General features: G+C 39.9%; 1 protein-coding gene and 1 pseudogene across 1 annotated transcript; one reads left to right on the plus strand and one right to left on the minus strand.

Annotated features, from left to right (window-relative positions):
• Positions 1 to 57: 57 nt before the first annotated feature.
• Positions 58 to 6,951, plus strand: LOC138870286 (G-type lectin S-receptor-like serine/threonine-protein kinase SD2-5; annotated as a pseudogene).
• A 6,791-nt stretch (positions 6,952 to 13,742) lies between these two features.
• LOC104239495 (uncharacterized) lies at positions 13,743 to 15,123 on the minus strand. Its single transcript, XM_070148215.1, has 3 exons — positions 15,115 to 15,123; positions 14,935 to 15,006; positions 13,743 to 14,183 (listed from the first exon to the last, which is right to left on the minus strand). Exons 1-3 carry the CDS (start codon positions 15,121 to 15,123, stop codon positions 13,743 to 13,745), a joined length of 522 nt encoding a protein of 173 aa, XP_070004316.1.
• Positions 15,124 to 16,337: the final 1,214 nt, after the last annotated feature.

Consider the following 16,337-nt stretch of genomic DNA (forward strand, 5'->3'; position numbering starts at 1 on the left):
TTTGGGAGGAAGCCTTGAGAAGATTTGGACCATCAGTTCTTCAGGGTAATAGTCTGACATTTTTCTTGGGATATGAAATTGAAGATTTTGCTTTCTTACTCTTTTCTATTGTTTAAGAAGAAATGTTGGGTGGGGGAGGGGGAGTTCTTGAAAGAGAGACTGCTCGCTTTCTGAAGTTGTTTAATAGTGAAGAGAGCTCCAAAAGCAAGTTGATGGCAAGATGGCAAAAGAAAGCACCATTTTATACAGGGTAAATAGAGCAAAGACAAGAGTTTGTACCAGAAACAATTAATGCATGCTAATCCAGAAAGATTGTTTAATTACTTGCTTAAGATCTCCTCTCACATTTGGAAGGTAGGGAACTAAGAAACGGGATCATTAGTTTGAGCTTGGTTTTGTGAATTGAAGTAGGGTAATAATTGATGTTTCACACTTTTATTGAGTTTCTTAAAAGAAAAAAGAAAGAATCCAGTTATTTACCTTCCGATTATCATTTTTCTGTTAGTTGACTCACTTATGGTAAGTAGGTTTGTTATAAGTTGGTAAGTAGGCTGATATAGTGATGCATGCTTGCGTCAATAAGGGTGGGCATAGTTTGGGCAAATTCGAAATCCAAACCGAAGTTCGAATCTTTTGGATTTTGGGATTACGGATTGGGTTTTGGATTTGATTTTTTAAATTTTTTGGATTTCGGATTGGATATTGGATTTGGTACTTCAGATTTTTGGATGTCCGAAAATCCGAAATTTTTATACTTTATATTTAGTCCATTATTCATATGGAAATAATAATACTCTCAGAATACTTTCTATTTGGACATGGTTTTACTATTGCTACTTCTTATTGACCATATTAATGTCTGTTGCATTCATTGGTAATAATTTCATTACTTGATACTTTATTTGGATAATTGCAGTGAGAGTGAGGAACTTTTCAAGAAATTTAACATGAGTATTTCGTTTGGATATTTACTTTTATAAAAAGAAGAAACATCTCAACTTATAAGCTCAAAACCGAAAATCAAAAATATCCAAACCGATTAATCCGAAGCCGAACTTAAAAAATCCGATTCAATCCGAGCTTATTTGGATTGGATTTGGATTGTCATTTTTTCAATCCGAAAACCAAAATTCTAAAACTGAAATTTTCATATCCAATCCGAACTATCCGAACGCCCACACCTATGCGTCAATAAGCTATTACATAGCAAATTTGGACTTTTAAGGATGAAATACATATAAATTTATTTAGCTCTTGATAGTAGGATATGTGATTTGACAAAATAAGCTTGGCCCATGTGTCCCAGTTGCGGCCTGCAATAATGATTTGATGTAAGTTTCATTAGGAGCTCTCACCGGTGTCCTCTTTCTCATCTCCGACCACCCTTTTCCATTGTTCTTTCTTTCCTCTTCCACAAAACCACTCTCCAGACCACAAAAATCACCACATCACTTTGGATTTGACTGGCTGGAAATACTCATTGGCAAGCCTCTATAATGCATTTTTTCCGTTGTCGCTCTGTTTGTCCATGGTTAGCTGTCCCGTCTCATTATTGTAGCGTTCCTCTGACTTTGGTGTTGCCACAACTGCTGTTTTTACTTTGCAAAAACCCCATTTGGGTTTGACTTCACGGTTCTACTGCCAATTCACGGCCCCCAAAATTTCAAGCAACTTTGACCACACTTGTGAAATTTCGAAGTTGTGAGTAGTGACTTCAAAGCTCTTTTTCATGGAGAGGAGATGGTTGTTGGGTGTTTGCAAGATGGTTGCTGGTGTGTTCTGTAAGATGGAAATGAGGAAGAATTGGTGGTTTGTCATGACAATGTCCAGAACTTGTGATGGAGAATTTCTTTTGGTGTTGCGTTGCAGATGATAAGAAAATGGCGGATGACTATTTTTGAGGAGAAGAAAGGCGTGAGATGGTGAAGGTGTTTGTGAGAGGAAAGATAATGGGCTAAAAGAATATTCTAAAAAACGTTTTCTAAAAAATCTCGTGGAATATTTTTATCTAGCGTGCATAACATATTAATGTGATTGAGGGACACGCATGTCCACACTAGCAACACTGATGTAGTCTCTTGCCCAGCAAAATAGAATAATTTGCCCTCTTCAATTACTTCAGTTTACTCATTCCAAACTTCTTGCTACCATGCTCTTCAACTTCTCTAGAATTTGACTCTAATAATATACCCAATAGGTCATTATTGAGGGCCTTGCCATTGCCTTCTTCTTTTGCCTTTAATCTGTTGTCAATTAGACACGTCATTTTTTCTCGTACTTCCTTTTCACATTTTTTCATTCTTTTGTTCATTTTACTGGGAAAAAAGCTGCAAATTAAAGGAAAAGTAAGTAAATATGTATGCGTATGATCCAAGAGAAAGAATCAACTCTCTATATGAAGATGTGTGAAAACGCAAGATAAATAAAAAAAAAATAAAAAGTTGCATCTCTCTAAAAGTTTAAACTTTTAGAAGTAGTCATTCAATTTCAGTACATCCAAACAAAAAATAAATAAAAAAGAATTTGAGGAAGAAGCTGAAGGAAAGTCTTGGCACAAAGGTAAAAGTTACCATCCTGTAATCAAGAGGTTACAGGTTCAACTTGAAGAAATAACCTCTTGCAAATGCAAAGTAAGGCTGCATACATAAAACTAATGTGATCCAACCCTTCTCCGCATCCCGCGCACAGCGAAACTTGTTGCACTAGGCTGCCTTTTAGGAAAAAGCGGGGAAGTTGGATGAAATAGGAAGGTCAATGTTTTCTATTTGACTCCTTTTGCAGTCCACTTAATTAGTTTTTCCAAGTTTCCACTAATTTAAGCAGGTCCCTTTTTTCCCTCCAAACCATAATGTAAGTTGAAAATAAAATAGTAGTGGTTGACCAACAAAGTAAGTCAAGAAGTAAATGATAGGTCAATGCTCTGGGGTTGATTCTTTCTAAGTGTCCAAGTCCATGCATCTATTTTAAATTAAAATGAGGTTTACTTAGGCCACTTCACCATCTTACAGATATCATACAAATTTCTTCTTTATGGCTGTAAGCTGGATTTTCCCTTTCTTGTTCACTCTTTTTTGTTATTTTCATTCATTAACCAGCCAACCTTTTGATTATCCAACTGCAAATCTTTCAACTACTTGGATCAACAATTATTCAGCACCGCATTCAGTGAACTTCACTGATGGCTCTATAGTAAGGGCTATACTTGTTAAAGGAAGCTTTGGTCCAAGATATGCTTGTGGATTCTACTGTAATGGCAATTGTGAAACTTACATCTTTGCCATTTTCATTGTGTACACAAATAGTATTTCCTCTATTACAGCTGTTAATGTAGGATTCCCACAAGTTGTTTGGTCTGCTAATGGGAATAATCCAGTTAGGATCAATGCAACTTTGCAGCTCACATTAGGAGGAAACTTGGTACTTAGAGATGCTGATGGTACTTTGGTTTGGTCAACAAATACTACTGAGAAATCTGTTGCTGGCTTAAAGTTGACTCATTTGGGAAATCTTGTTCTCTTTGATGTCAACAATGTTACTGTTTGGCAATCATTTGATCATCCAACTGATTCTCTGGTACCAGGACAGAAGTTAGTATCGGGAAAGAAGCTAACAGCAAGTGTCTCAGCAACAAACTGGACTGAGGGAGGTTTGTTTTCTTTCTCTGCCACAAATAATGGTTTGATTGCTTTCATTGAGTCGAGTCCACCACAAACATATTTTGAGAGTTCTATAGATGGACTAACGGATAGTAAAGCATCCAACTATGTCATGTATTTGAATGGAAGCTTAGCTTTAATCACAAATTCCAATGACTCCAAGAATCCAACTATACTGGTTTCTGTTGCTCCTGTATCTTCAGCTCAATTTATGAAACTGGAATTTGATGGGCACTTGAAAGTGTATGAGTGACAAGACCAGTGGAAAGAGGTCAATGACCTTTTTACAGGCTTTTATGGTGAGTGTGGTTATCCAATGGTATGTGGAAGATATGGCATTTGCTCAAATGGACAGTGTAGTTGTCCCAAATCAAGTTCTGATTCAACAAACTATTTTAGACAGATAAATGATAGGCAGCCTAATCTTGGTTGTTCTGAGATCACAAAAATGACTTGTAATGACTCAAATAACCACAGATATTTGGAGCTCAATGATGTGAATTGTTTCGCGTTTGGTGCAGATATTATTGACACAGACATGAATACCTGTAAAAATGCATGTTTGAGGAATTGTTCTTGTAAAGCTGCTATTTTTCATTACGGTTCAAATTCTTCTAGTGGGGAGTGCTACCTTCCGTCCGAGATCTTTTCGTTGATGAATAATGAGAAGGACAAGACAAGGTATAATTCCTCTGCATTTGTGAAAGTACAGAATGTGAAAGTACAGAACGAAACTCAACCAGCTGTTGCAAGAAGGAAGAGGCGCATGAATGGTGCTATAGTGGGATCTGTTACAGGAATTTCTGCTCTTGGTATCGTAATCGGATGCATAATTTTCATATTCTCGAGGAAGAGAAAGGAAGATGAAGTGGAAGAGCATTATCTAGATAACATGCCAGGAATGCCTGTTAGATTTTCTTACGACGATCTAAAGTCTGCAGCTGAGAACTTTAGCAAAAAGCTTGGTGAAGGAGGATTTGGATCAGTGTTCGGAGGGACCTTAAAAGACGACACAAAGATAGCAGTGAAATGCCTTGATGGAATAGGCAAAGCCAAGAAATCATTCCTAGCTGAGGTTGAAACCATTGGCAGCATACATCATCTCAGCTTGGTCCAATTAATTGGCTTCTGTGCTGAGAAATCTCACAGACTTCTAGTATATGAGTTTATGAGCAATGGATCGCTAGACAAATGGATCTACTCTGGCAATCAAGAAATCGTTCTAGATTGGAAATGCAGGAAGAAGATTATTCATGACATAGCCAAAGGATTAGCCTACCTCCACGACGAATGCAGGCAAAAAATTCTACATTTGGATATTAAGCCTCAAAACATTCTATTAGATGAGAAGTATGATGCTAAGCTCTCTGATTTCGGACTTTCCAAGCTAATTGATCGGACTCAGAGCAAAGTTGTGACTACCATGAGAGGTACTCCTGGCTATCTAGCTCCTGAATGGCTTAGTGCAGTTATAACAGAAAAGGTAGATGTCTATAGCTTTGGCGTTGTACTCTTGGAGATCTTGCGTGGAAGAAAAAATTTCGAGCCGTCTGAGCCCGAGGAGCAAAGGCTATTGTTTAGTCTTCTCAAGAGAAAGGCAGAGGAAGGGCGACTAGTGGATCTGATCGATAAGCGCAGTGAAGATATGCAGCTTTATAAGGAAGTAGTAGTAGATACAATGCAAGTTGCAGCGTGGTGTCTACAACGCGTTTATACCAAGAGACCATCAATGTCAATAGTTGTCATGGTCATCGAGGGCGCGGTGGATGTTGAAAAGAGTCCGGACTATAACTTTCTTATGCCACAAAACGTATCAGATATCAATATAGTAGATTCTGCTCCATTATTTCCCTCAATCCTATCAGGCCCTAGGTGAGTGGAAATTTCTTCTTAAACATAGCTAATTTCTAGCTGTACTATAAAATGCAGCATGCTGGCTGCTGTTTAAATTTCTTCACTGTTATCACAAAGTTGTACTAGTTTGTTTTCTTTGCATAAGTCATGTAAATTTATTCAATATGCATCAAGTGTCATGAAAGTGGTGAGGAAGAAAGATCTAAGCTTTATATTAACACATATATTGACGTGTATATATATGTCACAGGTAAATTTGTTTCCAGTGTGACCTATAAGTCATGGGTTCGAACCGTGGAATCAGTCAGTGATGCTTGCATCAGGGTAGGCTTCCTACATCACACCCCCTTGGGGTGCGGCCCTTCCCGGAACCCTGCGTAAATGTGGGATGCTTCGTGCACCGGATTGCCTTTTTTATATATTGATGTATATATAAAACCTAAGCTTTATGAGCTCCAATGCAAGGACATTAAATAGTTTAATCATAAATGTATTTGTAACTTTAAAGGAAATTTTACACCCTGTAGAAAAGCTTAGTACCCTATTTATTTTAAATAAATATCATTTTAAAATATTACATCCTATAGATACCTTTTATCCTTTATAGCAAAATATCTAATTATAGTTACATCCTACATTTAAGGCACCATATATTCTAAATAATATTTTTCTCTCTCCTTTTTAGTCTTTTTTCTCACATAATCACCGTATATCTGCTCTAACCACGTTCTCTCTCTCTCTTTTTGCATACACTTTACTCTCTTCTCCCACAAACCCACGATTCATAACTCTTCTCCCACCCAAATTCTCTAGGCCTCCGCCATTATCACTCCCCATTTCGCATCTCTCTAAAATCATTGTTTTAGAGCCGATACAAGTGCTCCTGGTAGGTTTAATTCTTAGATTTTGATATCATTATTTTGTTTCTCTAATTTTGATACAGATTTTACTTTGTTTCTGAAACAATAACTATTGGTATTGTTTACTCACCAGGAAGCTTTGGTTTTTCTCTCCAATGTCGGATTCAACGCCACACAAGATGATAACCAGAGGTATACCCACCAAAATTCTCAATTTTGATGGGCCCTCTTTCTCGTTGCAAATAACTCAAGCGGAGTCGAATTTTGCAGGTTTATCAGCAACTATAGTTTCAGAGAGAAGAACTAAACTACACAATGACAAATCGAAAGAAGTCCAAGTTGAGAAATCTTCAAAAGGAACAAAAAATCCAGTTGCTTCAAAGAGGAAAAAACCTATGAATGATTCTTCATGTGTCAATCTTAAGGAAGTTGATGCAAAAAAAACATCAGATACACGACACAAAAAGATAATTGATATTGTATCAATATGCATTCAAAGAAACTTATATGTATTCATAATTATTCAAGTTATTTTATATGTATGATATTGTATTCGTATGTATCTGGTTGTATTCATAAGTATTAAAACAATCCAGAACTCATTTACACATTCCCATTTGTCAATAACTGAGTTGTGCTTACTTGAATATTATATGTTGTATTTAAATCTATTTAGATGTATTCAAATTCACATTTTTGTACTATTTTGGTATTAATGTATTCAGTTGTATTTATACGTATGTATATGTATTTTGATGTATTTTTATAGTTGTATTTTTAAGGATTTTCAAGGTTCCCATCACTGTTGTATTATTCAGCTGTATTCTGTTGTACTATTCAGCTGTATTCTGCTGTATTTTTCTTGCTTTTAGCTGTATTCAGTTGTTCTCAACTGTATTATTCATATGTATTTCTCTGTATTTAGCTATAGTCAGTTGAATTCAACTGTGGTGAATACAGCTATAGTCAACTGTATTCAACAGCTTTATTGAGCTTTATTCAGCTGTAGACAGTCATATTCAACTATTTTAATCACCTGTAGTCAGTTGTATTATTCAATATTATTCAGCTGTATTCAGCTTTATTCAGTTGTATTCAACTGTTTTAATCAGATGTAGTCACTTGTATTCAACTATTTTATTCTGTAGTCAGTTGTAGTCGGCTGTTTTATTCACCTATAGACAGTTGTATTCAACTGTATTATTCATATGTATTTCTCTGTATGATCCCTTTGAAGTTTTTTTCATATCATATCTGCCTCAACAGAAAGCTGGGAGCATGTAAGTATTCAATCATCATTCTTGTATGTTATATACAAATCTAATTGTATGAATTAGATTTAATTGTTTCAATCAATTATTTTTTAGGGATTGTGGGGTGCATGTTTCAGCATACGCAGAGTTTCTGAGCACTCTTGGTGAGATTCCACAAACAGCATTTGATTTCAATCTACTCCGTCAAAGATATGGTGCTCTCCTCTGGGACTATGCTATGCGGAAGATAGACGCTGATGCCATAAGCGAGAATGAAGCAACTTCAAAGATTGCTAGCCAAATCACGGAGTCAGATTCAAAGATGCAGATAGTGTTAGAGTAGCTTTAGGTTAATGTAGTTTTGGAATGTAGTTTGAAGAAGAATACTGTTTTGAGTATGAATTTTGGTGAAGATGGTAGTTAATTTGAAAAACTTATCACTTTATCAACAGTGTTCGTGTATGACGATTGCAACTTTTCAATCGTTGTTTCACTGGTGTTCATAAGTATTGTCATGGGCTGCTTTCCAGACATGCCCCATGACCCCTTGGCCGCGCCCCATGGCGGCCTAGCAAGCCTCACAATGCCTAGCGCCATGGTCGGCCCCGTGGTCTTGGCTGCGCCAAGCGACAAGCGCGCATGTGCCTCTGTCGCCCCACCGATGCCTCTCGCCAGCGCCCAAGGGCTGGCCAATGACAACAGCGCCGCGCGCCCTGACAATGCCGCGCGCGCAGATCCTGATGCCTCGCCAGCGCCCAGCTGCAGGCCCATTCCAACAGCGCCTCGCGCACAGACCCTGATGCCAAGCACCAGTGCCCAGCCTCAGGCCAGCACATCAAGTGTCGCGCGCGCCCACAGCAACGCGCGCGCAGACCCTGACCCGCAAGACAAGGATGCTGCCATCGGACTTAGTTTTTCCTTGTAATAATCTAAGTCCTTTTCATTGTAATCATAGACTAGTTTTCATCATTTTCATTTCAGTGTGCTTCTACAGCTTTATTAGGACTAGTCTTGTAATGTTGGTTTATTTTTTTTAAGCATTATTAAGGGGGACCAAACAATCAAACATTTCAATCAGCATTTTCTGGTGTCTCTCCCCCTCGACACCACATCATTGTAATCATCATTTTCAGTCATCAATAAAATCATCATCAGCATTCAAAACCCAATTCTCTCTCAAGCTTCCGCAATTGCCCACGACATTGGTTTTCCCGCACGGCACTGACAATCTAGTCTAGCGTGCGGCGAGGACCTCATTGGCGGACAGCAACCGCACTGACATCGGTTGCTTAGCCTTACGTTGCCCTTCCAAAGATCATCAGGAAGGCGTTGCGTAACAGTTGGTATCAGAGCCTAGGCTCGACATCGGACGAGGGAAAACATTTGCCATCATCACCATTTCTGACCATGGTGAATCATGGGGAGCGTCTAGCATCCCTAGAAGAGACGGTTGACCGATTACGACCCATCGTAGAAACGGTGCCTGATCAAAGCAACAACCTAGTGCAAAGGTTGGACGACCTGGACCGCCGAATGCGGCAGGCCGAAAATGACATTGCAAACATCAGTCGTGACTCCGACGAGGACCGACAAACGGCAGCCATCGAAACTGCCAATATTCATGGCAAATTTGAGGACCTCCAACAGGAGCGTGCCGACGATTTAGCCCATCAGCAACATGAGGCAGACAGACTAACTGCCATGCAGCAAACCATAAACGACTTGACAGACAAGCTCAACGTTGTCAATGCTGCCTTACAGAGCCTACTTCGAGAAGGCGACCATCACATCAGGGGTGCAGCAAACCTCACCCCCATTCCACAAAAGCTTAAGATACCGGAGCCAAAGCCATACGACGGATCCCGGGATGCTAAAGAAGTGGAAAACTTCATCTTCGACATCGAACAATACTTCGATGCCGTGGGCCATTTGGAGGAATCCAAAAAGGTAGCGACTGCTGCCATGTATCTTCAGGGCGATGCCAAACTTTGGTGGCGGGTCAAATACGAAGCCATCAAGGCCGGTGAAGATACTCTCCAGACATGGGACGAATTGAAGGTAGCCATACGCCTGCAATTCTTTCCCGAAAACGTGGAATACAATGCAAGGAGAAAGCTACGGGACCTCCGCCACACCAGATCAGTGAGGGAGTACGTGCGCGAATTCTCCGCACTCATGCTAAACATACGCGACATGGGGGACAAAGACAAACTCTTCGCATTCATAGAAGGTTTGAAACCTCATGCCCGTATGGAACTACAGCGACAACGGGTAGACACCCTGCCCAAGGCCATTCAAGCTGCAGAATGCCTTGGCGACTATCATTTGGGAACTCAGAACGACAGGCCCCAGCCGTCTGTCCGAGGGGGATTCAACGGGCACCATCCCAGCAATGGTGGCCCAAGCAAAAGTGGGGGAGATCGGAGTGCATCCAAAACTAAGACTCCTCCCTCCAACAGCAACAGTGCTGCATCCATCAACAACAATCAGGGGAGAAAGCCTCCCTCAGAATGCCGTCATTGCGGCGGGGCACATTGGAACAATGAATGCCCAAACATCAAGGTCAATGCTCATCAGACTGTCGAGGATGAGACAGATGCATCAGACACATCTGAAGACAACCAGGTAGGCGCCTTCAATGCAATTGTTGGCTCTATCCCTCATGCCTTAGCGGGGACCAGTGCATGTCCTCCTAAGAAAACATCAGTCCCGATCACCAGGAAAGGGAAAGAAAAGATGGACGAAGGACCTCCTAAGCAAGCGAGGACCCTAATGTTCGTCGAATTGAAAGTGAACGGCAAGCCCCTTCACGCATTGATAGACACGGGTGCCACCCATAACTACTTGTCATCAACGCAAGTAGAGCGCCTAGGTCTTGTGGTACAAAAGAGCAAAGGCCGCGTCAAGGCTATCAACTCACCACCTCAGACATTGGGTGGAACAGCTACAAATGTCCCAGTGAAACTTGGCCCATACAAAGGAAGCATCGACCTGCGCATCGCAATCATAGATGACTTCGACATCATAGTGGGTTTGGAGTTCATGAGGCAAACCAACACCATTCCAGTACCATTTGCCAACATGCTCCTGATGATGGGAGAAAACGGGGCCAAGCCCTGCACCATACCATGCTTTCCTATAATGATGGCCGCTGAAAACATCTCGGCCATGCAGTTGGAGAAGGTAGTCAACAGACATGAACCTCAGGTTCAGGCTACCCTTCGCAGCAACAATCAGCCATCATGTCATCGGCCTCAAAAGACTGGTGACGCTCATCATCGTGTGAAGACTTGTCAGCCATGCCACAAGGACAAGTCGGATCACTCATCACAGCCGGGACCCTCGCAGCCATTACATGTCCCTCAGAGACCATGGGAAAGTGTTTCCCTCAGATTCATCACGGGATTGCCCCAAGTCGGCAATCTTGCATCCATCATGGTTGTCATAGATCAATTCTCAGACTATGCAACTTTCATAGCAGCCCCGCAAAACATCTCAGCAGAAGATACAGCTCGACTCTTCTTCTCGCACATTGTCAAACATTGGGGCCTGCCCAAGAACATTGTTAGTAGGCGCGACTCACGCTTCACTAGCAACTTTTGGACCCACCTCTTCAGGTGCTTTGGGTCAACATTGAGTCACAACACATCCATCCATCCACCATCGGATGGCCAGACAGACCGGTTCGATGACATGCTGGAGGAATATCTCCGCAACTTCGCAACCGGATCACAGAAGCATTGGGTGAAGCTCCTGGATGCTGCTCAACTGTGTTTCAATTCTCAAAAGAGCCATCATACAAACAAGAGCCCTTTTGAAATTGTTACCGGACAGCAACCGCTTCTCCCGCAAACGGTGAATGCCTCAACCATGCCGAAATCTCCTCGAGCTGCCAACTTCTCGAGCGAATGGGAGCGCAACATGGAGATAGTGCGGAGCTATCTCATCAGGGCCCAAGAGCGGGCAAAAAGGTTCACCGAACAAAATCTTTGCTTTGCCCAACATCAACCAGGGGACAAAGTAATGCTATGCATCCCAAAGCGGTACTTGTTTGCAGAAAGGACCCATGACCCTCGCCTGCAACAAAAATACATTGGGCCCCTGCCCATTGCAAAACGCATTGGGAAGTCCACATACCAGGTCAAAACTCCATCCTGGTGGAAGATCCATCCAGTCTTCCATGTCAGCCGCATGCAATCATTGCTTCGCTACAACAGCAAGCTCAAAGAACAGAGGGGCGCAGACCTCCCATCCAACAACCATCAGAATCATCATCATCATCATCATCATCATAAGGCTCCGAGGACGGCGCCAACTCAGGTGGGGGAGAATGTCATGGGCTGCTTTCCAGACATGCCCCATGACCCCTTGGCCGCGCCCCATGGCGGCCTAGCAAGCCTCACAATGCCTAGCGCCATGGTCGGCCCCGTGGTCTTGGCTGCGCCAAGCGACAAGCGCGCATGTGCCTCTGTCGCCCCACCGATGCCTCTCGCCAGCGCCCAAGGGCTGGCCAATGACAACAGCGCCGCGCGCCCTGACAATGCCGCGCGCGCAGATCCTGATGCCTCGCCAGCGCCCAGCTGCAGGCCCATTCCAACAGCGCCTCGCGCACAGACCCTGATGCCAAGCACCAGTGCCCAGCCTCAGGCCAGCACATCAAGTGTCGCGCGCGCCCACAGCAACGCGCGCGCAGACCCTGACCCGCAAGACAAGGATGCTGCCATCGGACTTAGTTTTTCCTTGTAATAATCTAAGTCCTTTTCATTGTAATCATAGACTAGTTTTCATCATTTTCATTTCAGTGTGCTTCTACAGCTTTATTAGGACTAGTCTTGTAATGTTGGTTTATTTTTTTTAAGCATTATTAAGGGGGACCAAACAATCAAACATTTCAATCAGCATTTTCTGGTGTCTCTCCCCCTCGACACCACATCATTGTAATCATCATTTTCAGTCATCAATAAAATCATCATCAGCATTCAAAACCCAATTCTCTCTCAAGCTTCCGCAATTGCCCACGACATTGGTTTTCCCGCACGGCACTGACAATCTAGTCTAGCGTGCGGCGAGGACCTCATTGGCGGACAGCAACCGCACTGACATCGGTTGCTTAGCCTTACGTTGCCCTTCCAAAGATCATCAGGAAGGCGTTGCGTAACAGTATTCATGCTTATTCTTCAGTTTGTATTCATATTTATCTTATAGGATTCAAGTATGTATCAATACCAAGTAACTTTGCTTGAACAGGTTTTAGGTATTGAACATGTAAATATCAAAGTCAGAAACTTTATGTATTCTAATGGTAGGTTATATTAAAGAATTCAGATGTATTTTTCTGAATTCAGGTGTATTCAGTTGTATTTAACTGTATTATTCAGCTGCATTCAGTTGTATTCAGCAGCATTCATTTATATGTATCTTTCAAGTTCAGTTAATACATATTAAAAAATACAAATTCAGATGTATTAAACATGTTATACGTATTCAGTTGTATTCAACTGTAGTCAGTTGTATTCAACTGTTTTATTCAGCAGTAGTTAGTTGTATTCAAGTGTATTATTCATCTGTATTCATTTGTATTTTGTTATATTCATCTACATTCAGTCTACTCAACTGTATTATTCATAAAAATACTTCAGCTATATTCAGTTGTATTTTTTAGTATTCATCTATACTCAGTTCTACTCAACTGTATAGGTATTCAGTTGTCATTTCTATGTATTCACCTATACTGAATTTAATATGTATCTTTCAAATTCAGTTAATACTTGAAAAAGAATATAAATTCAGATGTATTAAACAGGTTATTCTCTAGTTAGAGAATATAAATCCAGACTTAATAAAATTGTTATATTACAGCTGAGTATATAGATATATTCCGATGAATTCTGACTAGTTATGTATATAACTCCGGCACTGTCTATAATAAACTGTCAAAGTATATGTGGACAAGGTTATATTCGATTGTATCCAACACATTAAGGCAACTATATGTATTCATAATCTATTCACGAAAGTCATTTCAGAATATATTTCTTGACAATGAGAATTTATTACTTGACAATGTCATCATAAGTATTGACAAATCGTTGAAGCACCAATACATGTCAGAGTGTTAACTATTTATTATGTGGAGCATTTCTACACGTTCGCTTGTTATATCCTCCCTGCCCACGTATGCTACATGAATGTTGATTTTTCTGCTGCAACAATTCAGTTAAAGTTTTATCGCGCTTCTTCTTTGGCCTTCCAGGAGGTATTTTCCATTTGGATGGTAGTACAACCTCTTCTGCAACATGTTCTGGTATATTCCAGTCATTTCTGTTCGGTAGCGGGTACATTGACACATCGTATGTCATTACAATTGTATTTGGTTTGTAATAGTTAGAGAAATATTCTTCTGGCATTAGAAACTTGCTCTTCAATACAGTCCAAGCATGTAGGCATGACAATTCATCAACTTGGAACCTCCCACAAACACATTTTTTCTCTAACAGGCAGACTGTGTAATTCCTCCCACCATTGTTGACCGTATGTAAGTATTCAGTTGATGGTACTACCTATATTTAAAAATAGAAATATAAGTTTTGAGCACATATAACTGAATTACCAAATGTATAATGCTGAATTACTAACTTACATACAACTGAACTATTAGCATATAGATGAATACATCATATATTTAGACCAGCAGAATATCAACTGTAATTAGTGCAGAACTTATCAAAAGTCTGCTGTACTTTATGCTACAGGAGGCTAACAAAAACATTAGAAGGATACGTCATGACAATACATATTAAAATTACATATAATACAACTTTGTTAGTTGTATTCTGATGTATACGAATAGTTTTTGCAGCATGTTTTTAGTTATATTCAGTTGCATTCATATCAGATCTTCGGAAAAATATGTCTTGTATGTGTTTGAATTTAGTTGTATTCCTATGTATTAATGGTAATTGTATTTAAAAAATGATTGTATTCAGTTGTATTCATGCTCTGGCTATGATGGCTTGAAAGGTCTACCATACTCTGGCAACTAGAAGAAAGAGAAGATCCGCACGATCCTATTCTGACTCTTTCTGGAGTACTTGATCTGGAAGTTGGGCGGCGCCCTTGCTCTTCTTCCTTCCTTGCTAAGGCTGCCTTAAGACCGGCAATTTGTACTAGAACTTAAAATCCAAATGCAATTCTTCTGGACTACATCTTTTGAAGAAAAGAATTGTCTTTTTGTTATCTACATTGTAGAAGGGAAAAGCAGTTCATGCCTATAAGTTCACTGATAAACAAAAAATATGGCAATTTTGAAACCTGTTCTTTTAGTTCCTTGATGTCAGAACTCTCCTTGTTGACCCGTGCAGTACCAAGCTCAACTGTAGAAACCTGTGCAGTACCAAGCTCTACTGTAAAAATATGGCAGATTTTGTTCGTTGAGTTAAATTAGGAGAATATCATGTGATTTGATTTCCTTCCGTTTTTAACTAGTTTAACCTTCCACATTTTGCGCAAATACGTTACTGTATTCACATTAATGCCGCTTGAATACAGTTAAATACATATCAAACTTAGCTGAAATTCCCTTTTTAATGCCTATATTTTCTATTGTATTAATGAATACAACAACTTAAATACATAAAATACATTGTATAAAAACATAAAAGGTATCTATAACACGTAATATAACAAAAGATATCTATAAATGACTAATTAGACCTAAACGATGGTGCTTTATGGTGCTATCATTTATCTCTCTTTAAACGTCTCATTTAATTAACACTCCACCATTAGAACAATAAGGGAAGATTTGGAAATTAATATGAACTTTCACGAGAAGAATTACAAGAAATGAATAAATAACCACAAAACCCGGACGTTACAATTTGAAAACATAACTCGTGCTTCCTGAAGATCATGGGTAATAAAAAATGCTCATTCAACCAGTTCATTAGTGACAGTACCAGTAAATTTTGAATATATAAAATTCAATTGCAGAATTGCACAATCGAATATGCAGTAGGACCCCTTTTTGCAGAGAGCTGTCCCATTCTCTATTAACAATTTGGAAAGATATATCTTTAGAAAAAAAAATTATGATGACTTGTGACAAGGGAAGTTTTGTCAATCAATTTGAATCCGTGGCAAAATTGCATTGTTAGAATTTGGCCAGGTTCTGACGATTTTTGTGACAAGGGAAGTTTTGCTCATCAATTTGAAATCTTTACTTAATGCTGGCTGCAACCTGCTTGCAAATCTTATCTTAACGGGTCACAACTTAAACGGTCCCAAAAGGGTGATCTGCACAAATAGCACATTTATGTGCTGATTTTTTGACCTCACTTGTCTCATGAGTAAAACTTCTAAGTTAACAAGTGTTGCCCCTCGCTTATCCGATGGGCAACACTTTTTGGGGAAAAATTAAAAAATAGCTAGATCTACAAGTGATCATTCAAAAATAGTCATATTTTCAAAGGTAATGAAAATTTAGCCACTTTTCATGTAAAGATAAATTTGAACGAAAACACTGTTCAAAATTCGGAAAAATACTCCAGCATAATATACTAGAGTTCCAATATATGGAGTTCCAGCATAATATACCGGTCCAGCATAATATATCGGAGTTTGGAGCATCGGTGCTCTACTCTCCAGTATATTATACTGGAGCCAGCAAAGTATACCGGTCCAGCAAAATATGCTGGAAGTTCATACACAGGTGC

Source organism: Nicotiana sylvestris, chromosome 6 (genome assembly GCF_000393655.2).
Source record: "Nicotiana sylvestris chromosome 6, ASM39365v2, whole genome shotgun sequence".
Taxonomy (NCBI): domain Eukaryota; kingdom Viridiplantae; phylum Streptophyta; class Magnoliopsida; order Solanales; family Solanaceae; genus Nicotiana; species Nicotiana sylvestris.

What these genes read in the sequence shown, in the direction of transcription:
- LOC104239495 (XM_070148215.1), bottom strand. An exon ending in TCAAGGAACTAAAAGAACAG is followed by an intron (nt 14,184 to 14,934) that starts GTTTCAAAATTG and finishes TTTTAAATATAG; the next exon opens with GTAGTACCATCAACTGAATA.